General features: G+C 42.6%; 2 protein-coding genes across 2 annotated transcripts; both read left to right on the top strand.

Annotated features, from left to right (window-relative positions):
* Positions 1 to 4,756: 4,756 nt before the first annotated feature.
* On the top strand, positions 4,757 to 6,380 carry LOC135544222 (B9 domain-containing protein 2). The gene is made up of 4 exons (XM_064971675.1): positions 4,757 to 4,861; positions 5,132 to 5,245; positions 5,355 to 5,480; positions 5,633 to 6,380. The coding sequence occupies exons 2-4, from the start codon at positions 5,158 to 5,160 to the stop codon at positions 5,944 to 5,946; spliced, it is 528 nt and encodes a 175-aa protein (XP_064827747.1). The 5' UTR covers positions 4,757 to 4,861; positions 5,132 to 5,157; the 3' UTR covers positions 5,947 to 6,380.
* A 1,077-nt stretch (positions 6,381 to 7,457) lies between these two features.
* Positions 7,458 to 12,498, top strand: LOC135544221 (transforming growth factor beta-1 proprotein). The gene is made up of 7 exons (XM_064971674.1): positions 7,458 to 8,968; positions 10,309 to 10,578; positions 10,808 to 10,885; positions 11,001 to 11,151; positions 11,385 to 11,535; positions 11,690 to 11,800; positions 11,942 to 12,498. The coding sequence occupies exons 1-7, from the start codon at positions 8,629 to 8,631 to the stop codon at positions 11,987 to 11,989; spliced, it is 1,149 nt and encodes a 382-aa protein (XP_064827746.1). The 5' UTR covers positions 7,458 to 8,628; the 3' UTR covers positions 11,990 to 12,498.
* The last annotated feature ends 7,722 nt before the right edge of the window (positions 12,499 to 20,220 follow it).

Genomic DNA, 20,220 nt, shown 5'->3' with positions numbered 1-20,220 from the left:
GACGTTACTTTAAATATTATTGTAATGTACATTTATTGATGTTTTTTTATGGATTAATTTCTGTAAAATAATGATTATCTTCAGTTTTGGAACAAAATTTAAGCCTATGTAAAATCCATAGAAATATTTATTAGATGATGGCTAGCATAAACAGACAAGCTTCTTTTGCATTATGACAACGGAGAAATGTTTTACAGTCTATGTCCGGTGCTAAGCTAGATCTATTGAGCTGTACGGGCATCAATACAGCATTTATAAATTGTGACTAAATACAGGACACTTAGGAGTGGGCGGCAGGTAGCCTAGTGGTTAAGCTCGTTGGGCCAATAACCGAAAGGTTGCTGGTTTGAATCTCAGAGCTGACTAGGTGGAAAGAGTGTGTTGATGTATAAGAAGTGGGGCATGTTCCATCAACATACCATGCGTTGCATAACGTGGAATTAGTTGGGCAAATGCAGAGAAAAATAGTGCTTTTGAGTTCTGGCACAGACAATCTAGGGCAGGAATAGATCAAGAATAGATTAGTAGATCAGACCACATCATTTGTATCAATTAACGAGGACATGGTCATATGATGCAGTCAAATGCAATATGCTAAGTGGGCTAACAGCTGTTCAGACGGTCTCCTATCCTGGACTGATTGTTCTATATGCTCTGATGAAGTGCATCACTTTGGTTTGCACATGCAGTGAGTGGATCCAGATGTGTGGCACTGTTTATTCTAGTTCAAGTGCACGCTATAGGCAGTATTATCTGCTTGGTCCAGCCCCCTCTTGATCCTCCAACCATGTGACTTGTTTTAATCCTAAAGGAGGAGAGGATAGGAAGCAGAAAGTGGACATGTTTGAAACCACTGGCACACTGCTTCCATCATCATCATCATCATCATTGTGAAAAAGTTAGTTTAACCTTGTACTGCAGTGGGCTAAATCAGAGTCACACAGAGTGTTTCTTGGTAGTCTTAAACTAATCTGCTTTGAAACAAAAGTATACACCTAACACACATGGTTAATCCTGCCATCGCGCTTTGGTTGTTAAATATTTCTGTTCTGAAAAATGTATGTAGTCCTAAGTGCCTCTAAAAAGCTTTGCCTTTGTTTGTTCCGCTCTTTCACCATCCATCATGCACTCTTCCTGCTTCCTGTCCCCTGCGCTACCAACCTCCACCTCTCACTTCCAGGTGGCTTTATGTTCAAACAATGGAAGGAGAGGTACCTCATATTGACAGCTGACGGCTGTGTGTTGGTGAGTCGCGATGCAGTGTCCCCTCCTGACCAGATGGTGGCATTGCAGGGGGGTTGTGAGGCCATCGTGGAGGGCAGGGAGATCCTGGATCTGCCCAAGCTGCCCTCTGGAGGACGCAGGGACTGCTGCTTTGCTCTGATCCTGCCTCAGGAGAAGTTCCTGCTGCTACTGGCTGACAACGCAGAAGACTGCAGGTCAGTTGGCAGAGCAATGTGAGATTGAGGCTGGGGTGGGATGGGGATGACTGGAGTTGGCAGCAATGTGCATTGTCAGCGATTTACTTTCTTTCATCTCACGTTGATGAAACTATATTCTGAGTACTACTGAAGTAATACTGTGTCATATTCTCTCCTCAGTCAATGGGTCAACATGCTGAGGAAAGTGCGAGAGGTGAGTCTATGTATCCTTAATTTGAATCTTAATTCGCCTTCCTCGTTTAAAAAAAACTGGGAATGTTGTCAGTGATGTGACTGTGAGCGATAGCATTGCAAGATGTAGGGTATTCTTCCTCAACGGTTTGATATCACAGCTATACACTTTTCTACTCTACAGAGTGTATCATCACCAATGTCCTCCTGTAGACGCCATAATGCTTCAACACGATGCATCACTGACAGAGACCCGCTTCCAGACCCCATTTCTGACAAAGATCCCCCAACTCCACCGCTGAGTGATATGGAGATCTTATCTCCTGGGCCAAGATACCCTGGGCCAAGATCTTCTGGGCCAACCTCTCCTGGCTTAATCTCTGCTGGGCCAAATTCTCCTGGGCCAACCACAGGTGACATTCAACAAAAGGAAAATGGTGAGAAATACAGGATTTACGAACATTACTAAACAAACTTGTTTATGCAATTTTGTCTCTATTAATTTACCCACTTCACCAAGTCCATTAAGTTTTTCTTTGGTTGAGTCTGTAGGAAAAAAAAACCTGCAGTCCAGTGGCGTAAAGTAGACAGCGACTAAGGATGTGCATGACATTCTCTCCACCCTCCACCACAGGCCAGAAATCTCCCCACATGAAGAGGGACAAAGGGACTAGTCGCTCAGTGGGCTGTCTGCGCCATGGCACCAGCCATGATGCCCAGGCAGTGAGGGCTGTGTATCTGCTGATGGGAGGGGCCGCTGCCTCCTCTGCCATGGGTTACCTGGGTACATGCTCTCCTGCTAATCCTGACGGAAGGCCTCCTGACCTGCCGCCCACCACAGACTTCTCTAACCTGGGCTCATCAGGGGCATACCACTCCTGCAACCAGACTGTTGTTGACCCTCCTCACTTCCACAGCTTTGACTTTGAGGGGGCAGACTCGGACTTTGATGCCTTTGACTGTGGGGGATTTTCATTCTAGGGGGGGAATGATGATTTACCTACCGTCAAGACATTCCATCCTCCTGTTCATCCTTTATGAAAATACAAGGGCAATAATTGCCTCTTATTGTTGCCACCCTTTGTAAGTGATATGTACTGATGCAAAACATTTGAGCTATTTTATCTTATCTTTGATATAATTTATTTGGTTACAACCTGTCTGCTGTCATCCTCTGGCTATGGAGAGAGCGTGGATTTCTTGATGCCGTTTTAAATAACGTAATGTAAGCATACCTTGTCTTTATAACTATTTGCCCCACACCTATCTCCTTAACTCTTGCTCTGCCATGTGTTAGCTAAGTTCATTGTTATTGTTTCGTTTCCATATTTATATGTTGCTTAAATAAATGCCAGGGTTCGATAGAAAATGTTTTGTGCTTTCTTGTCTCTTTCATTTCCATAGCGAGCAATACGCAGCCTTGTGTAGCCTAGCACTCATTAATGCATCATCACATTAGGGGTGAGTGGAGCAATTGTTTACATTCAGTGTCACTCTGTCAAGGGTAATATAGTATTATTTATTTAAAAGACGTCTACATATATTTATGAATGCTGTGCATCCCTGGAAATAATCACAATTCATGTAAACATTACAATTTTGAAAACATAGCTAAATTTAACCGCCTACAAATGACTGTACTGAATGAAATATTACCACTACCTTTTAAAAACCATGTCTATATTTATTTCACAAACACAATTCAACACAATAACAATCACTTTCTTGTCTTTCAATCATTTTAAAGTAGCAATATGTAACTTTTTGGGCGACCCAACCAAATCCACATATAAATGTGAGTTCTATAGATCTATCATCCTACTTGAAAACAAGTCTAAGAAGCGGTAGATCTGTTCTATGTGTGCTATTTCTATGTGTCCTGTTCTTAAGTTTTGGTTTTGCTCTATTCATTTGGTTTTTGTTTCACCAGCTTCAAACAGCAATATTTTTGGTTGGAAAATATATTTCACAGTGGTTTAGATGGTACAATGATTCTCCATACTATACTAAGTTACTTTGTCAAATAAACTGAAATTAGGCGACTATTAGAGTTTTAGCAACCAAGAAATGGTGGTGCGATTTCTGCATAGTGCAACTTTAAGCATATTTCAATACAGGCTTATCACCTAAAAAAAAAACATTGTACTTTTTTAAACACTTTTGACATAGGCCAGGCCCTGTTGTTACCTCATATCCCTGCGATAATACTTTGCATTAAGTCTGGGAAGAAACACTGACATTTGCTCAACTTGCCATTGGCTCACCATATTGACTCATCAACTTACCCCATAGCCATTGTCTAAATTTACCCATGTCAAACATTTTAACTATATTAGCCCACATAGCTAAAAGGATGCACTTCCTGCTAGGCAGTGGTATGAAGTACTTATTAAGTAAAAATATTTTCAAGTACTACTTAAGTAGTTTTTTGGGATATCTGTACATCACTATTTATATTTTTGACAACTTTTGCTTTTACTATCACGCATTTATCAAGTGAACATCCCTGGTCATCCCTGCTGCCTCTGACCTGGCGGACTCACGAAACACAAATGATTCGCTTGTAAATTACTTTTACTCAAGTATAACATTTGGCATCTTTTTCCACCACTGATGCTAGGTTTAGGGTAACATGTTGAAGCTTATAGAGACCCCAACTGATGTATAAAACTATCCTAAAATTATCTATTTCCGATTAGATACAAGCAAGCGTCATGAAATCTCTAACACAATATATTAATTTGACTTGGTGAAAATCCATTATTTGGACATAACTTGCTTACCACTTTTTCCAACGTGGTTTCTTCCTTCACAGACTACATGAAATGAGGACCTCGTCCTAAATATTTGGTCAAAATATACATTTTGTCCATTATTTCCTAGAAACACGAGTGGCGCACGCATAGACCATTTGGCTCAACTGACACCACTCTCCCCTACATTACATATATTTTATTGATAGAAATGTACACAGCCAGCTATACTATTGTGCAGTGTATGTGGAAGAAAACACTTCCATGGCAATAAACTAGTGGACAATTAATTTCCCTAGTTTCCTACAAGATCATCCAACAATCCATACTGAATGTCGAAGGAAGGGAACAGAGCAAAGTCACATGTTCTATCTGTGGATTTTGAATGCGCGCTTTGCCTGCTTTCTATCGTCAACCTCCGTAGTTTCCTGTTTGGTTTCCAAGGAAATGAGGATCATGGTGGCTTCGGTATTTTCATCTGAGTGAATCCTTGGGGTATGTTTTTTTTACACTATTATTGTTTTTCACTGGCAATGTTTTATATAAATTGTTGAAACGTTAGCTAATCAAACGTGCTAACTTGCTAGCTAACCAACAACCATTTTGCAGGCCAGCTATGTTGACGAATGTATCTTTTGACCCTACGAGGCTAGCTAACGTTAGCCAGCTAGCTATAACGTTACTCCTAACTAACGTTAATCCCAGCTAGCTAGTGACTGTAAACAGAGATTTACACCAATTAAACGTTATGTTCTCTACCTGCAGGAAACGGAGCTGCACAGATACCGGTAATGGCAGAGCTGCACATTATCGGTCAGATCGTTGGGGCGAGCGGCTTCCCTCAGAGCAGTCTCTTCTGTAAATGGGGAATTCATACAGGTGTTCTTCCGTTATAATCAGATTATTTTATTGAGTATGATGTGTACTTTACCTTATCCGTTATGGTTGTGATTCTCAGTTTCCAACAACACTTATCTCGTTATGTAAGGAGGTGCATGGAGACTTCTCTCTGGCCTGAAGGAAGGGCAGACCCAGGTGGATTTGCCTCAGACGGGGGATACAGCATACTGGAGTCATCCCATTGATCTGCACTACACCACTAAAGGACTGCAAGGTAACAAACTAGCTTCCTGGCAAATTCAAAGTAACAGTTCATCACAAACGTAAATCAAAAGCTAGCTACAGTATATACATAGTCACATCTACCACGCCTAGTTTTCAGGGTAATACTAGGGTAAGACTCGTTTGTCTTTTATTCTCCTTCAGGTTGGCCCAAGCTTCACCTGCAGGTTTGGCACCAGGATTCATTTGGGCGCTGTCAGCTGTATGGTTATGGATATTGCCATGTGCCCTCCAGCCCAGGGCACCACCATGTACGCTGTGTGACCTGGAGACCACTGGGATCCTGGCAAGAGCAGATAGCTCAAACCTTTGTGGGTGGAGGTCCCCAGCTGCGCTCCCCAGACCTCATATACAGTGGGGCGGACAGATATAGGCTGCACACAGTTGCTATGGGTACTGTGGAGCTGGAGCTAGGCATCATCATGCGACACTTTGACAGATATGGTGTAGAGAGCTGAAATGTAGAGATGGGACAGCGAAGGGTGAATGGAGGGAAGCCTGAATGGAGCATTGTATTGTTAGTCGGTGGGGGGTGGTGTGGATTTGGACCATATCTGCACCAGGGCACATAAAATAAGGTCAGATGATATATTTTGCCTTGTGAGATGTGTTGATGTGGCATTCATGCTGAGAAGAACCCAACATGCAAATGTAGGTATTTCCCCTCTTTCTCCACCAGCGGTGTGTGGTGGTTAGGTGGGGTGAGCCTTTCAACACCATCTGCCTTCCCGATTGGCAATATTTTTTAGAACATTTCATATAATCGAGGTTGTATTTTAAACAATGCGAGACAGATTTTGTACTGCACTTAATTTCAGTTTGATACTTTTCTATGAATTCCTTGTGTTTTATATAGTAGAATTATGTAAATAAATCAATACAATGTACCAAACCTGATGCCTTTGATCTTTAACCTAATTTACCTATATTTTTGCTGTTCAAATATTCACTCAAGGTTAGGCTTGCAAGTGCCATTACTGATAGGCACAATTAATTTACTCATCAACATTTTCTGTAATATTATGAAGTACTTATTATCAATGTTTGATAGTAGGTGGTAAACACAGAGGTGAGTTAAAATATATTAACTACGTCTATTTGGATGATACTCTGTTTTTAGCACTTGCAGGTCTATTGAATTTAGCAAATCAACCAGTTAACACAAGCCTACCAGGCGAGCTAAATTACTTCTGCTCGCTTCGAGGCAAGTAACACTGAAACATGCATGAGAGCATCATCTGCCAAGGACGACTGTAAACTCGCTCTCTGTAGCTGATGTGAGTAAGACCTTTGAACAGGTCAACATTCACAAGGCTGCAGGGCCAGACAGATTACCAGGACGTGTACTCCAAACATGCGCTCACCAGGACCCTGGGACTAAACATCTCCCTCTGCAACTGGATCCTGGACTTCCTGACAGGCCGCCCCCAAGGGGTAAGGGTAGGTAAACAACACATCCGGCACGGTGATCCTCGGAGCGCCAAGTCTAGGTCCAAGAGGCTTCTAAACAACTTCTACCCCCAAGTCATAAGACTCCTGAACATCTAATCAAATAGCTACTCAGACTATTTGCATTGCCCCCACCCCATATTTTACGCTGCTGCTACTCTGTTCATTATCTATGCATAGTCACTTTAACTCTACCTACATGTACATATTACCTCGACTAACCGGTGCCCCTGCACATTAACTCTGTACCGTAGCTTCGCTATTGTTATTTTACTGCTGCTCTTGAATTATTTGTTACTTTTTATTTATTTTTTAGGTATTTTCATTGTTGGTTAAGGGCTTGTAAGTAAGCATTTCACCTAATTATATTCGGCGCATGTGACAAATACAATTTGATTTAAATTCTTCCATGTGTCTTGCCTTCCGGCAAAGTTTAAGGAAACAGCAACCCTGTACTTTGAAATGGCAGATGTTTCACAATGCTGCTCACTTCCTGGATTTAGAGCTTCATACTATTTTAGTGCAAGAGGACAGGAACTAGACCGAAAAGCAACAGGAACTGGAATGAAAAGATCAGTGACTGATGATGGCTGCTAAAACTAACAACTCTAGGGTCTAATAGGGTAGATGGTTTTCTACGGTGTGTTGTTTTTTTCTTATTTCTTTGTTTTAGTCTGAAACGTTTTAATTGACTTGATCTGGATATAGTAGACTAGAGAATGAGAAGGAGGCAGGCCTGAGCTGTAACTGTGTGGGTGAGTTAGATGACGCTGTTATGATGTCTACTCTGCTCTTTCGTTTTTTTGTGTGTTGGACCTCTGTCTTGAGTGTTATCTCAAGTTTAGCATGGGAAAGTGCATCTAGTGAATGACACAGCATCGGTCTTGGAACATTTCAAATGGTTAAGTAATTGAAGCTAGGAAGTATTTTGTTTTATTTTTTTACAACATTTCTGGTGCTTTATGCAATATGTTATGTTGTGTGCATGTATTTATGTACAACTGGTTTAGACATTTACATTAATATTGTGCTCTTCTAGACTAATGATATGGCCATTTGCTTTGGCTTAGTCTGAAGCAGTTTATCTGATGAAAGAAGTGAGTCAGCTGACTAAAACTTATATTCAATAACGTTGTAGGAAGAGACTGTCACATTTGCCAAAACAATTTGTTAACTGATTTTAACAAATACATTTTTATAGAGAGTTGGGAAGACAGTTGAGACAACTTGACAATTTTCGTTGAGATTTTTCTCTGTTACTTTCCAAATCTCAGTTTACACAAGGTCTCCTAAGAGCTTGTTTGTTATTTTAAATTGGCTCCCAGGGACGGGGAGTAATGTGGTGATGTGCTGTATAGTTCATTCATTCATGAATTGAGACTGCCTCTAGGGAGCACTGCGAGAGTCTGTGAGGCACCATGCCAGCGAGACAGTGACTCAGTTTAGGCTGAGCTCTTTTGGTGGTGAACTCTATGTGGTTCTAGTCCGGGATCTGACCTCTGCTCAAGAGCTAGCACCAGTCTCTGAGGAGCTCAACTTGAGATACTGAAGCCTCCTGGGTTGTTGTGACGGCAGCAAGAGAAGTACATTGAAATCAGTTCATGCAACAGGCTCAAAAGGACGGTAAATCCACATAATAGTCAACTCTGAAAGCCTGCTATCATAGACATTGTTCCTGTTTAAAGTGTGCAATGAGGGCAGTGTGTTTGATGCTGACTGCCTTATTGATGCTGGAATATGTGTGCCGGAGTGACACCATGTCCACCTGTAAGTCTCTGGACTTGGAGCTGGTGAAGAGGAAACGTATTGAGGCCATCCGTGGACAGATACTGAGCAAGCTGCGGCTACCCAAGGAGCCAGAGATTGACCAGGAGGGAGACACTGAGGAGGTCCCAGCTTCCCTGATGTCCATCTACAACAGCACAGTGGAGCTGAGTGAGGAGCAGGTGCACACGTACATACCGTCCACTCAGGATGCAGAGGAGGAGGCATACTTTGCAAAGGAGGTCCACAAGTTCAACATGAAACAAAGTGAGTAGATATATCCATGCATGCTGTCTACATGCACACACATCCTGCTGCTTACACAGGCTCTGGCTTGTCAAGTTAAAGTGGATGCTTCTCTAGCCTCACTTCAGTCAAGTATAGGCGTGTTAAATGGTTGATGTGTGTAGGGGGATCTTCAAAGGTCGATTTAAGATATAAACCCTAGCTAACCACAGGCCTTCACCATGGTAATTGCATAGCAATGCAAAAAAGTAGGCATTGTATATATTTTGCTTGTTGTCATAATCTTTGATCATCGCTCCCATATTTGGAGTGAAATAACATTAGACCACATTGTCACTTACAATGTGGAGGGTGAGACAGATGGACGGGGCCAGTGGTTTCCTCTGACTGATTACTGTGTGCTTATTCTGGTTATCTGAAAAGCTGACAGGAAGGAACACTTGACTTAGTACGTGCTGTTAAATGACTAAGGTTCTGCCCTCAAAAATAAAAGGGCTGCTATCTCTGTATACCATGTAGCATCTGTCTAACTTTTCACCACCCTGGATTGAGGAGTGCAGGATGATGCAGAGAGGTTAGGTAGACATGCAAATGATTATTAAGGCTATTTCAACCTTGTCGCATGTCGTGAATAAGATCCATTTGAAGTGGTGCTGTAGTTTATGACTGGCATAAACTGCAGTTGGCAGATCATTTTTAGGATGTACATTTGTATAATTATGTCCTTTAGATAAGGTTGTTGACTGAAAATGGGTGTTTCTTCCATTGGTTTACTGAACTGACTGCAATGGCCCTGTCTGCTGTATGTAAAACCATGGCCTGCGTCAACCTTTTACCTCTCCCTCCCAGATGTTTCCTTCCCTTTGCTGGGTCCGTCCCCCTTTTTGTCTACAGGACAGTATACATCGCTACAGTGTAAACTTGTTGTCCAGGCAGTAACTCTGTGCAGGTTAGGTTTAAGCCAGAAGCCCTTAGGACCGTGCCCTCTGATTAGATCCTTTTTGATGCCATTGGTTGATGCCATTGGTTTATTGTAATACAGCAGCATGGTGTGATCTAGCTTCCAGAGCAGAGCCTCACTACCTCAGTGTCCCTGTCAATGTGTAATTATTGTTACAGACTCAGATGTAATTTTGGCTCTGGCAGATAGCATTTGAGGCCAAACCTGAAACTGCATTCGCTCTCTCTGAGAGTGCCTTTTATATAACAGAATCTATCCACAATAGTCTTATTACCAGTACTATGGTAAAGTGCAGCTTCTCTTTCGGTTTCTCTTTCTTTCTCTATACCCCCTCTCCCGCACTGACAGGTTCAGTAGTAGAAAGTACAAAAAAACAAACATATTGACTCTCCTTTCCAAGGTGAGAACACCAGTAAGCACCAGATGCTCTTCAACATGTCTGAGATGCGGTCAGTATTGGGGACTGATCGACTGCTCTCTCAAGCTGAGCTCCGTCTCCTCATCAAGAACCATGGCCTGCTCGACGACAGCGAGCAGAGGCTGGAACTCTACAGAGGAGTTGGCGATAAGGCACGTTACCTGAAGTCCCATTTTGTCTCCAAGGAATGGGCCAATCGCTGGGTGTCCTTTGACGTAACACAGACTCTGAATGAGTGGCTGCAAGGGGCTGGTAAGTTACAATTTCCTTTAGGATTGTAGATATAATTACAGAACACAAACAGTATGTTGCAATACAGTTGCAATCATATCCTGTTACAAATCTGTGTCTGCTTGAAGTGACAAAGCATGTGAAAGAACTGTCCAACAGACTTTTACACCTAAAACAGTATACCTATTCCTTCAGGTTTCAAAATAAGTTTGATACACCATTATAATAGTCTTTTTGCAACGCTTTACAGGAGAGGAGCAGGGATTCCAATTGAAGTTGCCTTGTGATTGTGGGAAACCAATGGAGGAATTCAGCTTCAAAATATCAGGTATTTGCAGTTTACTCCCATTCACTGTATTGAAATCAACTCAAGCCATACGTTTTCTGCCAAAACCTCCACTGTGAATCTCTTGCCTGACAGGTGTCAATGTTTTATACGATAGGGATGAACAAGCTGAGGGGAGATACAGAAACACTAGCCATGAAAATGCCATCAAAGCCTCACATTTTACTGATGTCACTTCCTGTGGAACGCCACAGGCAGCCTAGCTCTCGGAAGAAACGACAAACCACTACTGAAGAGATCTGCTCAGAGTGAGACTATCCTTTATTCCAACGGCCCAAGAGCACATTTAGAATGATCAATTAACGTCTCTTAAATGTGTACTAACAAAGTTCATCTCTTTTGGCAGATAGATATACTGTAAACCTACTTAGAGGCCGTGTTAACCCCCTCTTAATGCCCTGTTAGCTCCCTGTTAGCGCCCTGTTAACTCCCTGTTTGTAAGAAATAAGGTGTATAACTCACAGGTGTGTGTATCCCCCAGTAAATCGGAGAGTTGCTGTGTGCGAAGACTTTACATTGACTTCCGTAAGGACCTGGGCTGGAAGTGGATCCATGAACCCACTGGCTACTTTGCTAACTACTGCATCGGCCCCTGCACCTATATATGGAACACAGAAAACAAGTATTCCCAGGTAATGCTACCAGTCATGTTGTTGTAGACGTCCCCATTGTTAACTGTCTTTCAAGGATCTGTACAGTCGGGGTGTTCAGTTACCAGACGCTGTATAGCCACGGGGGGAGATGGTCTGTTCAGTGAGATATCTAGTGTTGTTTACCCAACCACAGGTACTGGCTCTGTATAAGCACCACAACCCCGGAGCCTCTGCCCAACCCTGCTGTGTTCCACAGGTCTTGGAGCCCCTACCCATTATCTATTATGTGGGGAGACAACACAAGGTCAGTGAATACTGTATAGTTAGAAGTATCAAATGAAACTCTCATAACATCCTCACCGAATTGAAATCATAGTCAACACAGTTGCTGGGTTTGAATACGTATTTATAATGTCTATCCATTGAATGTGCTTTTTTTTCACAGGTGGAGCAGTTGTCCAATATGATTGTTAAGTCCTGCAGGTGTAGCTAGAATTACTGCACATGTCTCTCCATGTTCTTGTCCATTGTATTTCCTTGTACTCATGGGGATACAAAATGGGGGCTGATCCTTTTTGATGCCGCTGGTTTAGTGTAAAATGCTTGTCCCTTGGAAATCAGGATGTAGTCAAGACATTCATTTACGAAGGGTACTACTATAATTGTGTTTGGGTGGTGTCTCTAGTCTGCATTTTTCATTTAGCTTTCCCCAGCAGAGAATTTGTTTATGTTTAGTGATTTGTTAATGTTTTCTTATTTTATTTTAAATATATGTAGTGCTTTATGGAGTTTAAAAAAATGTTGTTTAGACTTGTAAATGTCCTGGGTGTGTCAATAGTCTTGACTTGTTGTCACTGTGTTGCAGTATTTGTGCTCCCTGGGGAAAGAGAGAGGCTAAAACGGGATTAGTTTGGGTTTACTACTTAAAATAATGAATGTAGAATATCAACTTCCTCTCAATATTTTTGTCATTCTCTTTTGAATAAATGTATCTGCATCACACCACTTATCAAGTCTTTGACAAGATGGGGCAGATAGAGATGGCAGCTTCGCTTCAAGCCCTTAGGAAACTGCAGTATTTTGTTTTTAATGTATTATTTCTTACATTGTTAGCCCAGAAAATCTTAAGTGTGATTACGTATAGCCGGGAAGAACTATTGTATATGAGAGAGTTACCAGCACTACGACCAGGAATACAACTTTCCCAAAGTGGATCCTTTGTCTGCACCTCCCAGGGTATTTGAACTGATTCAAGAGGCCAACCAAAAACAACACCGTCGGAGGAGAGGGTGCCTGAGCGGTCTTCTAGTGAGGCTTCGGATGCGCGCACACCACAAACCGCTTCCGAGTATATTACTCGCTAATGTCCGGTCCATAGTTAACAAAGTCGACGAAATTGGGGCAAGAGTTGCTTTCCACAGAGATATCCGGGATTATAACATACTCTGTTTCACAGAGACATGGCTAGCTGGGGGCATGCTGTTGGAGTCCGTACAACCAACGGGATTTTCAGTGCATCGCACCTACAGGAACAAATATTTCTCTGGTAAGAAGAAGGGCGGGCGTGTCTGTTTCATGATTAACGACTCATGGTGTAATTGTAACAACATACAAGAATTCAAGTCCTTTTGTTCACCTGACCTAGAATTCCTCACAATCAAATGCCGACCCTATTATTTCCCAAGAGAAACCTCCTTGGTTACTGTCACAGCCGTGTATATCCCCCTGCAAGCGGATACGTAGACGGCCATCAAGGAACTTCACTGGACTTTATTCAAACTAACAACCATAAATCCTAAGGCTGCATTTATTGTAGCTGGGGATTTTAACAAAGCTAATCTGAGAACAAGGCTACCTAAATTCGATCAGCATATCGGTTGCAGTACACAGGCGAGTAACACACTCGACCGCTGCTACTCAAACTTTCGTGATGCATACAAGGCCCTCCTCCACCCTCCTTTTGGCAAATCTGACCATGACTCCATCTTGTTGTTCCCCTCTTATAGGCAGAAACTAAAACAGGAAGCTCCCGTGCTTAGATCTATCCAATGCTGGTCTGACCAATCGGATTCCACGCTTTAAGATTGCTTCGATTACGTGGACTGGGATATGTTCCGGATAGCCTCAGACAATTAACATTGACATATACGCTGACTCGATGAGCGAGTTTATAAGGAAGTGAATAGGAGATGTTGTACTCACTGTGACTATTAAAATCTTCCCTAACCAGAAACTGTGGATTGATGGCAGAATTTGCGCAAAACTGAAAACACGTAGCGCCGCATTTAATCATGGCAAGGCGACTGGAAACATGACTGAATACAAACAGTGTAGTTATTCCCTCTGTAAGGCAATCAAAAAGCCAAAACGTCAGTATAGAGACAAAGTGGAGTCCCAATTCAACGGCTCAGACACGAGACATATGTGGCAGGGTATACAGACAATCACAGACTACAAAGGGAAAACCAGCCACGTCGCGGACACCGACGTCTTGATTCCGTACAAGCTAAACACCTTCTTCGCCCGCTTTGAGGATAACACAGTGCCACCAATGCAGCCCGCCACCAAATACGGTTGGCTTTCCTTCTCGGTGGTCGACGTGAGTAAGACATTTAAGCGTGTTAACCCTCTCAATGCTACCGGTCCAGACGACATCCCTAGCTGAGTCCTCAGAGCATGCGCAGACCAGCTGGCTGGGGTGTTTACGCACATATTCAATCTCTCCCTATCCCAGTCTCCTGTCCCCACTTTCTTCAAGATGTCCACCATTGTTCATGTACCCAAGAAAGCAAAGGTAATTCAAATAAATGACTATCACCCTGTAGCACTCACTTCTGTCATCATGAAGTGCTTTGAGAGGCTAGTTAAGGATCATATCACCTCTAACTTACCTGACACCCTAGACCCACTTCAATTTGCTTTCCGCCCCAATAGATCCACAGACGATGCAATCGCCATCGCACTTTAAACTGCCCTATCCCATCTGGACAAGAGGAATACCTATGTAAGAATGCTGTTCATTGGCTATAGCTCAGCCTTCAACATCATAGTATCCAAGCTCATCACTAAGCTCGGGGGCCTGGGTCTGAACCCTGCCCTGTGCAACTGGGTCCTAGACTGACGGGCTGCCACCAGGTGGTGAAGGTAGGAAACAACACCTCCCCTTCGCTGATCATCAACACAGGGGCCCCACAAGGGTCAGCCCCTTCCTTTACTCCCTGTTCACCCATGACTGCGTGGCCAACTCAATCATCAAGTTTGTAGACGACACAACACAGCCTGATTACCAACAATAACGAGACAGCCCTGGGAGTGTGGTGCCAGGAAAATAACCTCTTACTCAATGTCGATAAAACAAAGGAGCTGAAGTGGATTTCAGGAAACAGCAGAGGGAGCACACCCCTATCCACGTCGGGGGACTGAACCAGAGGTGAGCATTGGATGAATGGCATGACATTGGGCCTCAGGATCTTGTCACAGTATCTCTGTGCATTCCAATTGCTATCGATAAAATACTATTGTGTTCGTTGTCCGTAGCTTATGCCTGCCCATGCCATAACCCCATGGGGCACTCTGTTCACAACGTTGACATCAGCACCATGGGGGCACTCTGTTCACAATGCTGACATCATCAAACCGCTTGCCCACATGACACCATACAGGCTGTCTGCCATCTGCCCGGTACAGTTGAAACCGAGATTCATCAGTGAAGGGCACACTTCTCCAGGGTGCCATCAAAGGGTCTAGCGGAATGCTTGTTCCTAGCTCCAACGGTGCAGTGGTATCTAACTTCACAACAATACACACAAATCTAAAAGTAAAAAAATAGAATAAAGAAATATATAAATATTAGGACGAGCAATGTCAGAGTGGCTTTGACTAGAATACAGTAGAATACTGTATACCCCATAGATAGGCAGTTCCCATTCAAGTCAGGACTGGCAGCCATTGGTACGGTACTCTTAAATGTATCAGTCAAAGTGCCAGGGTTAGAGGTTCTGAAGTCCTATGGATTATATCTATGGCCACAATTTAACAAGCTGTTCTATATTTGGCACGCATGCTGCCGAAATTGCAGTCTTCATGACTGTAAGTGGTTTTGATGAAACTTAATCGACAGCAATGTTTTAGAAGCTATTGATCCTCTAGCAAAATTATACTCTCTGGTGTCGTAGCCAAAAGTTTTGAGCATGATACAAATATTAATTTCCACAAAGTTTGCTGCTTCAGTGTCTTTAGATATTTATGTCAGATGTTACTATGGAATACTGAAGTATAATAACAAGAATTTCATAACGTGTCAAAAGCTTTTATTGACAATTAAATGAAGTTGATGCAAAGAGTCAATATTTGCAGTGTTGACCCTTCTTTTTCAAGACCTCTGCAATCTTCCCTGGCATGCTGTCTATTAACTTCTGGGCCACATCCTGTCTGATGGCAGCCAATTCTTGCATAATCAATGCTCAGAGTTTGTTAGAATTTGTGGGTTTTTGTTTGTCCACCCACCTCTTTAGGATTGACCACAAGTTCTCAATGGGATTACGGTCTGGGGAGTCTCCTGGCCATGGACCCAAAATATCAATGTTTTGTTCCCCGAGCCACTTAGTTATCACTTTTGCCTTATGGCAAGGTGCTCCATCATGCTGGAAAAGGCATTGTTCGTCACCAAACTGTTCCTGGATGGTTGGGAGAAGCTGCACTCGGAGGATGTTGATACCATTCTTTATTCATGGCTGTGTTCTTAGGCAAAATTGTGAGTGAGCCACTCCCTTGGCTGAGAAGCAACCCCACACACGAATGGTCTCAGGATGCTTTACTGTTGGCATGACACAGGACTGACGGTAGTGCTCACCTTGTCTTCTCCGGACAAGCTTTTTTCCGGATGCTCCAAACAATCGGAAAGGGGATTCATCATAGAAAATGACTTTACCCCAGTCCTCAGCAGTCCCCTGTACCTTTTACAGAATATCAGTCTGTCCCTGATGTTTTTCCAGGAGAGAAATGGCTTCTTTGCTGCCCTTTTGACACCAGGCCATCCTCCAAAAGTCTTCACCTCACTGTCAGCAGATACACTCACACCTGCCTGCTGCCATTCCTGAGCAAGCTCTGTACTGGTGGTGCCCCGATCCTGCAGCTGAATCAACTTTAGGAGACAGTCCTGGCACTTGCTGGACTTTCTTGGCCACCCTGAAGCCTTCTTCACAACAATTGAACCGCTATCCTTGATGTTCTTGATGATCCGATAAATGGTTGATTTAGGTGCAATCTTACTGGCAGCAATATCCTTGCCTGTGAAGCCCTTTCTGTGCAAAGCAATGATGATGGCACGCGTTTCTTTGCAGGTAACCATGGTTGACAGAGGAAGAACAATGATTCCAAGCACCACCCTCCTTTTGAAGCTTCCGGTCTGTTATTCAAACACTCATGCCTGTGTTAACGAGAAAATCACTCACATGATGTCAGCTGGTCCTTTTGTGGCAGGGCTGAAATGCAGTGGAATTTTCTGGGGGGAAGTTCATTTGCATGGCAAAGAGGGACTTTGTTATGAAGAATGATCAGATGAATAACATTCTGGAGTATATGCAAATTGCCATTAAACAAACTGAGGCAGCAGACTTTGTCATTCTCAACTTTTGGCCACTACTGTAGTATTTCAAATTATTTTATTTATGTCTGTTCGGACAGGAGTAATTTAATAGCCTCATTTTGGCTACATGATTTAAATTTATCACAGGGTGCTGCAGCACCCCTACTTCCTGCGGCTATGGACACCGAGGTGGGGGTGTTTAGTTTCAGTTGGAATGTGTTTTTATTTTAATATTTACCACTAGCAGTGCACGTTGCATTTTATACCAATAGGATAATGCTTAAATTAGCATTATTAAGCTTGTCTTTGTTGCATTTATGGGGGCTCATTCACACTCTGAATATGTCACCATCTCAACAGGCAGCTTGAATGAAATTGTTATGCTATGTCAGGTCAACGTGAAAGGGCTGGTTGGCTCTCACTCAAGGTTGAGTGCATGTGAGTCTTTGTGCTTGCAGACACCTGCACCACATTTCTTTTCACATTTCCCTCTTCTCAGTGCAATAACAAATAAAACTGTTGGGTCAAATAAAAATCAGGCCGCCAGTTGGGGAGCTATGCCCTAGAGCACATATGTCAGAGTCAAGGCCCGCGGGCCACATCCGGCCCGCGAGAAGGTTTTTTACGGCCCCTGGGATGATCTTGATTTATTTTGCCTTATGGCAAGCCGGCAGGTGCTACTACATTTCATGCTGGAAAAGGGCTTCATTTCAATATTTGTTGGCACAGCACCAGCATCACAGTAAAATTAACTTTCAGATACCCATCAAAAATGGAGAAGCTGGACACTGAGAAGGATGTTTCAAACAAGGTGGGAGTCGGAGTATATGTTCGGAGGTAGCTGGAAAACCTGTGTGTCTTCTGTGTGGAGAAAGTGTGGCGGTACTGAAAGAGTATAATCTGAGACGACATTATGAAAGAAACACGCGGACAAAAACAAGAATATGGACATGGAACAAAGGCTACAAAAGGCAGAGGAATTAAAACAGGCCTCAAATCTCGACAGGCTCTGTTCAAAAAAGCCAAATCACTTGCCAGGCTGCTGTCAAGGCCAGTTTTATTTTGGATGCTAAATCAGCCCGGCCATTTACGGAGGGGATTTCATCAAAAACTGCATGATTAAAGTTTGTGACTCAGCAGTTTGCCCAGAAAAAGGCAACTCTTTTTAAATGTGAGTCTGAGCAGAAACCCTGATGACCAGTTGTCCATCAATCTAAAAGAGCAGAAAAAGGGAAAAATTGCATATTCCTTGGCTGTGGATGAGAGCACCGACATTTCTGACATTGCCCAGTTGTCATCATCCGGAGTCTTGGACTCACAGCCTAAGCGTGACAGAGGAGTTTTTGGCACACGTCCTATGCATGGCACAACTACGGGGCATGATTTGTATGAAGAGGTGTCAAGATGTGTAAATGAGATGGAGCTGCCTTGGGAAAAACTCGTGGGTTTGACAACCGACGGAGCACCTGAATGTGTGGACACAGGAGCGGACTGGTGGCGAAGCACGGGAAAAGATGCAAGAGGAAAACGCGACAGGTGAGCTGACAGCTTATCATTGTATCATACACCAGGAAGCGTTGTGCGGTAATTGAAAATGGAGCATGTAATCCTTGAGTTAACTTTATCAGAGCCAAAGGTTTGAATCCGATAAAGGCATTTTAACGGAGTTAGAAACGGAGCATGGTGATTTGCCTTATCACACAGAGGTGCGATGGCTAAGCCAGGGAAAGGTGCTTCAAAGATGTTTCCTGTGAGGAGATTTGTCTGTTCTTGGACAGCAAAGGGAAAGACACAACACAACTGGACGAAATGTTTCTTGTGAAATGGCTTTTCTGTGTGACATTACGACAGTCATCTGAATGCAATGAACTTGCAGCTGCAGGGTCGGGATCATGTCATCTCTGATATGTACAGTACAGTGAAGGCATTTAAAACCAAACTGACTCTGTGGGAGACGCAGATGCGGAAAGAAAATTTGAGCCACTTTCCCAGCTGCCAGACCATGAAGGAGCTGAAATACCAGAATTTTCTGGGGGATGCTTGCCGCTGACTTTCGACGCCGATTTGCTGACTTTGAAGCACAAAAAAGCAGGGACTTTGTTATGAAGAATGATCAGATGAAAACCTCCAAATGGAGTTGATTGACCTCCAATGCAATGATGCACTCAAACATGCGGCAGTGGGTGCTGAGGTTTCCTCCCCGACACAATGTCATTGCTCAACATCCAGGCTGCTCAAACGTTGTCTATGTTCAAGCACATTTGTGTGAACAACTTTTTCTTTGATGAACCTGAACAAAACATCACACAGAAGTAATTTACTGCTGAACACCTCCACTCAATTCTGAGGATTTCCTCAGCTCAGAGCCTTACCCCGAACATTGATGAACTTGTAAAAGATGGGACACCTGCAAGTATCACCCTCAACCTCAAACAAGTGAACATTATGGCAATCACATATTTAGAGTTTTTACTCAGTTCAAGTTTAAATGTTAAAGTTTTTATTTGTTTTCACTGCATGTTACTTCTCCTTAAACAAAGTGTTGTTTTTGATTAATAGATTTTTGCACTTTATTTTATTGTATTTCAATCCAATTATATTTTAAAAATATTTCAGTTGAGTGGGATAGAAAATTCTATTATTGTTTTTTCTTGAATATTTGTCACTTTTGCTAAAATAGAAAATATAGGCTACTGATGGTGCCTTGAATGTTTCTTTCATTTAATGTTCATGTTATGGGGATTTTTATATAAAGGAAATTTGTCTTTTGTGTCTGTTGAAAATTAAAGATTACTGACAGAGCCATAAGAAAATATTGCTTTATTTATCTGATCATATTGGAATATATTTGTTAGGTTTTCAGTAGGTTCAATTAGGTTCACTAGACTATATGCGTCATTTAAAAATTTTTCAATGAACAATTAAAAGTCTGCCCTCGGCTTGTAGCTAAATTTTTTATTTGGCCCTCCGTCCATTTGACTTTGACACCCCTGCCCTAGAGGCTCAATTCAATAAACAAAGTTACAACTTTGAACAACAGTTTCCAGTAAATCACTGTCTCAGACATTATTATTATCAATATATTTTAATTCTTTACATCATTAAACTTTTGAAAGAATAACAGGCCTTCATTACAA

The sequence above is a fragment of the Oncorhynchus masou genome, chromosome 8 (genome assembly GCF_036934945.1).
Source record: "Oncorhynchus masou masou isolate Uvic2021 chromosome 8, UVic_Omas_1.1, whole genome shotgun sequence".
NCBI classification, from domain to species: domain Eukaryota; kingdom Metazoa; phylum Chordata; class Actinopteri; order Salmoniformes; family Salmonidae; genus Oncorhynchus; species Oncorhynchus masou.
The sequence above is the reverse complement of the archived record's forward strand: the minus strand, read 5'-3'. Positions and strand labels throughout refer to the sequence as shown.